This window comes from Bufo gargarizans, chromosome 2, assembly GCF_014858855.1.
Source record: "Bufo gargarizans isolate SCDJY-AF-19 chromosome 2, ASM1485885v1, whole genome shotgun sequence".
Classification (NCBI taxonomy): Eukaryota; Metazoa; Chordata; class Amphibia; order Anura; family Bufonidae; genus Bufo; species Bufo gargarizans.
Genome location: NC_058081.1, coordinates 185,879,085 through 185,887,761, shown reverse-complemented (window position 1 = coordinate 185,887,761; position 8,677 = coordinate 185,879,085). Strand labels below are relative to the sequence as shown.

Here is an 8,677-nt window from a genome sequence, read left to right as displayed (position 1 = left end):
TGATATGCAACCTCTTGTATGTTAGAACAGAGTTTAAATAGCGAGCTTTTGGCGCCATCTGTTTAGTAACGCCCCCTCTGGTTCGTAGGTGAGTGATGTTTAAGTGGGTGTGTTAGTGTGCCGGTATTCTCATTGGTGTTTAAACTCAGTACCCCACAGGTGTGACATACCTGTTAGCCGGCCCCACTGTTCTCTGTTATTCCGATACCCTGCGTCATCTCCGGTCATATGATCAGAAGCCCTGGTCGTCATGTGATCGCGGCTTCCTGTCAGTGGAACGCAAATGCTTGACAATTAGTCTGGCCTACAAATTTTAATATCATAGAAAGATTTGGAATGATGCTCTTTTAAATATCATTAAGTAAAAGTTAATTTTTAAATAGGTAGCTATATTCTTCTGTGATATTATTTTAGATGATAGCGTACCACTACAATATATGACACTCTGTGATTGTGTTTCTAACTGTTATGGCTGGTTTCCTATCTGGACCTGTGGATACTAATAACTGGATACATGATGCACTGGAGGCTTTTTCTGAAAAGGAGGGAGATGATAGTACGGACAAAACCCCACCATTAAAAAACATATTCAAGGATCTTAATGAGGCATATAGGGATCACCTAAAATCGTGGTGGGAATGCCAATCACTGGAGAATTATATCAAAAATAAAATAGTACCAAAAGGTCTGAGGGTTAATATAGTACCCGCTGAACGGTCAAGATTGGCTCAATTAATAGAAAAATGGGAGAATGAGCTCATTTCGAGCTCGATCAGATTCATGCAAATTCTACTAGAGGAGGAACGTTTGATCCTAGAAAAAGCCTCAAATCACCTAAACTCACTGATTGAATCCACTTTGAAATTCAAGGCGGATCCTGAGTTTGGGCGACGGGAGAGTACACTCAGGACAAACATTGAGAGATATCAGGCAATCCTAAAAGACCGAAAACACAGACAGTTCATCCGTGACTTAGGAGAATTTCGTGACAAACGGGCTTTTAATATTGTTCAAACATACCCCCAGGAATCTGCACAAACGGATATATCCTCCACTGACCCTGAATCCTCTGACACAGAGAGAGGGGTACCACTCGTTCGGGGTAGAGGTAATAGTAGGGGAAGAGGTAGAAATAAAAAATGGCCAGCAAAGCAAAATCGGGGATACTCACGAACCCCCTACCAAAATCAACAAACACGATCAGGGGACCAATCATACTTACCCGCGGCTTGTTCTTCCTCCTCCTCCTCAACACCATCTGGCTCCCAGGATCCAGTGTCAACCCAGAACACTTTTTTAGAAATGACAAGTGGGGGAAATCAGTTCCCATATCAATTAAGAGACAGGGAACCAATCCCCTCACTACGAGGAAACCGGACAAAATAACCCCCTCCCAAAACCAAGTCATTAACCTTACGGACAAACCACTAACAGAACAGGAGAAGAGTATCCTAAGTAGGGGCCTCTCCAAATTTTGATTCTTTTGAGTGGATTAAGGATATCAATCTGTTTGTCCGTAAGCTTAAATGGCGCAAGTTCTTTAAAACTCATGATGAAGAGGAGTGTAGGAAACTAGGTATCGATAGATCGGATCTAGAGGGGGTACGGATCCTGAGCTCCCTATTAGATGACAATGAAACAACTTGTGGCCTAGGTCCTTTTACCGACTTAAAACGAAAGAGTAAAAAAACACCCCCCCCCCCAGGATACTCTAGTTATTGATTTGTTTTGTAAACTGGTGACTGACCAATTGTCCAAACTAGAGAGAGTACAGAGTACTAGAATCAGTAATCTGAGCAAGGACGAGATACAGGCCCTTTTGAAGTTGGAAAAAGACCCTAGTATCATACTCAAACCATCTGATAAAGGTGGAAATGTGGTTGTAATGGATCATTATACATATCGGGATATGTGTCTGTGCCTATTAAATGATAACACATGCTATGCCACTTTACCAGCAAATCCTACGCTTAAATTTAATATGGAATTAGAGAACATACTGATTCAGGCACTTGATGAGAAATTAATATCGAAGGATGAAATGGGCTATATGTTATCCATCCATCCTCAAACCCCAACCTTTTATGCGCTCCCTAAGATCCACAAGGGTTATCCACCATTAAAAGGACAACCGATTGTCTCCGGTATAGACTCCATTACGTATGGTGTCAGCTCCTATATTGACAGAATTCTGAGACCCTTTGTGCTTTCTCTGCCGTCCCATATTAGGGATACCACGGATTTATTACTCAAAATTGAGGATGTCGAAGTTGCAGATACCATCTACTTGGCATCTATTGATGTAGAGGCTTTATATACCAGCATTCCCCACTATTGGGGGATCTCTGCAGCAAGACATTATCTGAGTACCCGTGGTATCCAATACCAGCGTCACTCCGAATTTGTCATAAAAATCTTGGAATTTGTTCTATCACATAACTACTTCCTTTTTGAGACGCGTTTCTACCACCAGCTCAGGGGCACAGCGATGGGTAGCCCCTGTGCGCCCAGCTACGCTAATCTGTTCCTGGGCTGGTGGGAGGATACGTTGGTATTTAATGAGTCATGTCATCGATGGGCCCCCAATATTTTATATTGGGGCCGATACATCGATGACGTGTTCATTTTATGGGACGGCAGCAGAGAGGATTTCTCGGATTTTGTCAAACACCTCAATATTAATGAGATAGGGCTGAAATTTACATCTGAGATTGACCATCAAACTTTGGCATTCCTGGATGTCCGTATAACCAAACACCTGGGTGTGTTACGTACTGAGACCTATAGAAAGGTCACCTCCACTAACAGTTTGCTTCAATGGGACAGCTACCATCCAATGAGCCTGAAAGAGGCATCCCCAGAGGCCAATATTTGCGCATGAAAAGGAATTGCTCATCCTATTCCGCTTTCCATGAACAATCCGCAGACCTACGTGACAGATTTCAACAACGAGGCTACCCGGATCAGATACTAAGGGTGGCATTCCAGCATGCCAATCAAAGAGAGAGGCATTCCTTACTTGCGACAAATGTCTCTCAGCGTCAGACTGACACCAAAACTAGAATTGTCGGCACCTATGACAAGCAGAGTCAGAGGGTAAGAGATATCCTAAATAACAACTGGGATATCCTACTTTCTGATCCTGACATAATTGAATTCTTACCAACCACCCCTACCATCACATATAGACGTGGTAGGTCACTACGGGACAGACTAATACATAGCCATTACCAAAAACCACCGAGTGACCCTACTTGGCTTGGAAACAGACCCCCAGGAACCTTTAAATGTAGAAAGAACTGTGTGTGCTGCCCATATATACTTAAATCTAACTCCTTCTCCAGCAGCAGTACGGGCAGAGTATATCGAAATTATGACTTTGCCAACTGCCGTACCCAAGGAGTAATATACATGTGTTCCTGCATCTGCCCATTAAACTACATTGGGAAAACCAAACGCGAATTTAGAAGAAGAGTATGTGAACATCTGGGAGACATCAGGAACAAACGGGACAAACCAATAGCACGCCATATTAATGAGTATCATAGTGGGGATGCAAAAACACTGAAATTTCAAGTGGTGGAGGTGGTTAGACAGTCACCTAGGGGTGGAGATTGGGATAATAGAATCTTGAGAAAAGAAGCCCAATGGATTTATAGACTAAAAACCATCCACCCTCTAGGACTTAACGAACAAATCTCCTACACATGTTTCATATAAATTCTCCCTCCTTTCCAGTGATGCCTTCAGTTTCTGTACTATAGACATGGGATCCATCATGAAAATAGATATGACTAGGAACCCAGATTATATCAGAGCCGGAATAGGTTCAAAAAGTCTTAAATATCCCATCTTTTGTTATCAAATTTAAAATATCGAGTAAACATCGTTATTCCAATATAACTTCTCTTATTGGCATTCAGCTGCAGAGCTTTAATCTATAGTGAGCATAGGATAACATTATTCTAATACCCAAGCGTTATGAGAAGAAAGGAAGATCAGCAGTAGACAATGCGTGTCATGAACAACCAATGGCACGCATTTGCGTTCCACTGACAGGAAGCCGCGATCACATGACGACCAGGGCTTCTGATCATATGACCGGAGATGACGCAGGGTATCGGAATAACAGAGAACAGTGGGGCCGGCTAACAGGTATGTCACACCTGTGGGGTACTGAGTTTAAACACCAATGAGAATACCGGCACACTAACACACCCACTTAAACATCACTCACCTACGAACCAGAGGGGGCGTTACTAAACAGATGGCGCCAAAAGCTCCCTATTTAAACTCTGTTCTAACATACAAGAGGTTGCATATCATCAGCCTCTGTTACCGCCAGAATGTATAGCCACTATCCTTCGGCTATGTTAAAACCAACATAAAGTCCCCTGACGAACCAAGCTTTTTACTTGGGGAAACGCGTTGGGACACTCTTTTGGGACATTTCCACCATCGGAATTCCTTTACCATCATCCATAGGACAATCTATCTTGTCCTTTATACAAGCAGCCTACTATGAGAAAGCATTAGGGTCATGTAGGGGTAAGTAAAGGGTCAGTTATCTTGTATCTATAAGGACATCGAACCCTCCGCACTTAAAAATCCATCGAACATCTTCAAAACGTAAGTGCCGTTTCCCTGCCTATTATTCTATCAACAAAGTATTTTTCACCCTGGTGTCTAGGGTAGGTTTTGCTTGACAATTAGTCTGGCCTACAAATTTTAATATCATAGAAAGATTTGGAATGATGCTCTTTTAAATATCATTAAGTAAAAGTTAATTTTTAAATAGGTAGCTATATTCTTCTGTGATATTATTTTAGATGATAGCGTACCACTACAATATATGACACTCTGTGATTGTGAGTACGGCGATACCACATGTGTGACACTTTTTTGCAGCCTAGGTGGGCACATTCCAAAGAGCACCTTTAGGATTTAACAGGGCATTTTTTACACATTTTTATTTCAAACTACTTCTCACGCATTAGGGCCCCTAAAATGCCAGGTCAGTATAACTACCCCACAAGTGACCCCATTTTGGAAAGAAGACATCCCAAGGTATTCCGTGAGGGGCATGCTGAGTTTCTAGAATTTTTTATTTTTTGTCACAAGTTAGTGGAATATGAGACTTTGTAAGAAAAAAAAGAAAAAAGAAAAATCATCATATTCCACTAACTTGTGACAAAAAATAAAATATTCTAGGAGCTTGCCGTGCCCCTCACGGAATACCATGAGGTGTCTTCTTTCCAAAATGGGGTCCAAAAAACATTTCCGCTAACTTGTGCAAAAAAAAATGTCTAAATGGAGCCTTACAGGGGGGTGATCAATGACAGGGGGGTGTCACGACTGTGACTGATCCAGACAGGTCTGGGAGGAGAAGGTCGCAGCGACTTGCTACTCGCGATAGCTTGTGAGTTTGCTCTGTGGTTCAGGGTATGTCATCAGGGTTTTGCCTTGTGAACCTTTTTGTCCTGACTGGGAGTTTGTAGGCATCCTTCTCAGGTGAGTCCTGTCTGCCACTCCCAGCTACTATATTAGTTTCAGTTTCACTTGCAGTCATTGCCAGATATAGTCCTTACTTCCAGTGCTATTCTGACCTTTGAAGGAGATCGTTTGATGATATTGCTGTGGAGCTCTCGCCTGGTGTGGACCGTCGTTACTGGGATCACCTTCTCTGCTCGTGACTGGATAAGTCTATCTATGTTTGATTGTTTGTTTGTTGCTGTCTTCCCCTGTTGTTCTCCTAGACGTGAGTGATGGTGACTAGTGCTCCCATCTGCCTTTCCCCAGTCTAGTCTTGTTAGGGTGACTGAGGGTTTAGGCATCCTGCTCGCCGCACGGGTTCACACCCCGTCTAGGGTATCAGGGCAGACAGGTGCCAGCTTAGGGTTAGTCAGGGGTGACCGTTCTATTTCCCATCCGTAGATAAGGGTCCCCCTTCCCTTCCGTCTGGTGCGACACGACTGCTGCTGGGATAGCGGTCGTGACAGGGGGTGATCAGGGAGTCTATATGGGGTGATCACCACCCTGTCATTGATCACCCCCCCTGTAAGGCTCCATTCAGATGTCCTATATAGGGTGATCACCCCCCTGTCATTGATCACCCCCCTGTAAGGCTCCATTCAGACGTCCGTATGTGTTTTGCGGATCCGATGATCCGTAAAACACATACAGACGTCTGAATGGGGCCTTACAGGGGGGTGATCAATGACAGGGGGGTGATCAGGGAGTCTATATGGGGTGATCAGGGGTTAATAAGGGGTTAATAAGTGACAGGAGGGTGTAGTGCAGTGTGGTGATTGGTGCTACTTATTACTGAGCTGCCTGTGTCCTCTGGTGGTCAATTCAAGCAAAAGGGACCCCCAGAGGACCAGATAGCAGGTATTTTAGACGTTGTTATCAAAACAGCATCTAATATACCTGTTAGGGGTTAAAAAATTGCATCCACAGCCTGCCAGCGAACGATCACTGCTGGCAGGCTGTAGATCCACTCGCTCACCTTCCGATCCTGTGAACACGCACGCCTGTGTGCACGCGTTCACAGGAAGTCTCGCTTCTCGCGAGATGACGCCTAGATGCGTCACTCTGCCTGAGACAGCCGCCTCCGGACCGCGATCCTGCGTTAGGCAGTCCGGAGGCGGTTAAGCATGAATCCTAGCGCAGTTGTTAGCTATGCTGGAGTAAAAACAGTTCAGGTAAATTTATTCCAACATTAGAATTAAATTATAATATTAACTTTATTCTGGGTGAAAAAATTGGAGCATCAGTTTACATAAAATACAGCCCATTTGCCTCCTATAGAATGTAGATAAATGAGAATTTTTGTACATTCTTTTGTACAATTCAATATAATTAATCCCATACTGCTGTTTATTTCAGTGTTAGCCCAAGAATTAATGAGACACTTAGCAATTATCATTAAAAGAAATCCTTATGGACAATGTTTGTGTTTGTGAATGTAATTCTCTAAGGGACGAAAATGAATCTACTTTAGCATTAAAAGCATATTGATGTATTAGGAATTCTATAGACCAAGCATTGAATTGCATTTGTCAAGCTAGTGTTTCTTAAAACATTTTTTTATATTAATTCACAAGATAAATGCAAATATGATGCCATTTTGTTATACCAATAAGAGACACTAAAATGAGAATTAAGAATGAAACATTTGTGACAGAATTTGTTCTTACTGGTCTCTCCTCCAACCCAAACCTTCAGCTTCCTCTGTTCCTCGTCTTCTTGTTAGTCTACATGGTAACCGTCCTGGGTAATCTTATGATCATTGTATTAATTACAATAACTCCAGGCTTGCAAACACCAATGTACTTCTTCCTTATGAATTTATCCTTTGTAGATGTCCTTTATTCATCAACTATAACACCCAACATTATGGCCAACTTGTTCTCTGCCATGAAGACAATCTCTATTACTGGTTGTGCAATTCAAATGTTCTTCTTCATTGACCTGGCGAGCTCTGAAGCAATGTTACTTGCCGTGATGGTCTATGATCGATATGTAGCTATATGTAACCCTCTGTACTATGCAGTCCTTGTTAACAAAGTGACATGCATTCGACTTATTTGCTCAGTATACATTGCAGGATGTCTTAACTCATTAATTCACACAAGTGCTGCATTTAGTCTACCGTTCTGTCGGTCTAATCAGATCAACCATTTTTTCTGTGATTTTAACCCTATATTGAAACTTTCTTGTAGCGATACATATCTTAATGAGATGCTTGAATATATTGTTGCTGGTTCTATTGAAGTAGGTTCTTTCTTCTGTATAGTAATATCATACACATACATTATCCTTGCCTTGTTTAAGATAGGGTCTTCAAGAAGTAGGATTAAGTCTTTATCCACTTGTGTCTCTCACTTTACATGTGTAGCATTATTCTACTGCCCAGCTTTCTTCATGTACTTACGACCAAATTCTGCCTATGCCGGGGATCAGGACTCGATTGTGTCAGTGTTCTATACAGTGATAATACCAATGTTAAATCCCATGATCTATAGCTTAAGAAATCAAGATGTAAAAAAAGCTCTGGTACAATTTAATGTTAGAACACATTGAAGCAGAGATAAGTGAACTTTTTGAAATTTGCTTCCTGTCCAGAAAATTTTTCAATAAGTTCTGTTCAGACATGAATTGATTAGTTGCAAATTGAAAATGCTCCAATTGTCCTGAAAATTGGTATGTAACGTCCTCTAGTCTGACTGACATATATAGTTATGGGTAAATGCATGTTAACAAATAGCATGTTTAAAAACACACTTTGTCGGTGTTATGCTTTTTCATATTAGAAAGTTTCCAAAAATGTTCTATTTTTAAGGGGAAGATGGTGTTTAGGCGCACAGTGTTATGGGAAAAAACAGTGGCTTTTGGGATCAAGTGTCCAAAAATGATGCCTTAATGAGTCAGATCCTTGCCCATAATTACATATACACATGCACTCACACATATGTTAATGTAAGAAGAAAGAGTGGCTTGATCTGTACAAGTCTGGAAAAATTCTCCCTTCGAATTGGGTTCAGCAGCAGTACAGCATGGATGTTGAAAGGGTAGTGTTATATTGGCATGCGGCTGCAATAGTAGCAGTAGCAGCACATCATGGAACAGACAAGGCAGTGGATGTGTGTGCGGCTGTTCAGGGGTAGTAGTAGTG

At 41.9% G+C, this 8,677-nt stretch overlaps 1 protein-coding gene across 1 annotated transcript; it reads left to right on the top strand.

Annotated features, from left to right (window-relative positions):
• Positions 1 to 7,155: 7,155 nt before the first annotated feature.
• Positions 7,156 to 8,085, top strand: LOC122925752 (olfactory receptor 5F1-like). Its single transcript, XM_044277101.1, has one exon. The coding sequence runs from the start codon at positions 7,156 to 7,158 to the stop codon at positions 8,083 to 8,085; it is 930 nt and encodes a 309-aa protein (XP_044133036.1).
• Positions 8,086 to 8,677: the final 592 nt, after the last annotated feature.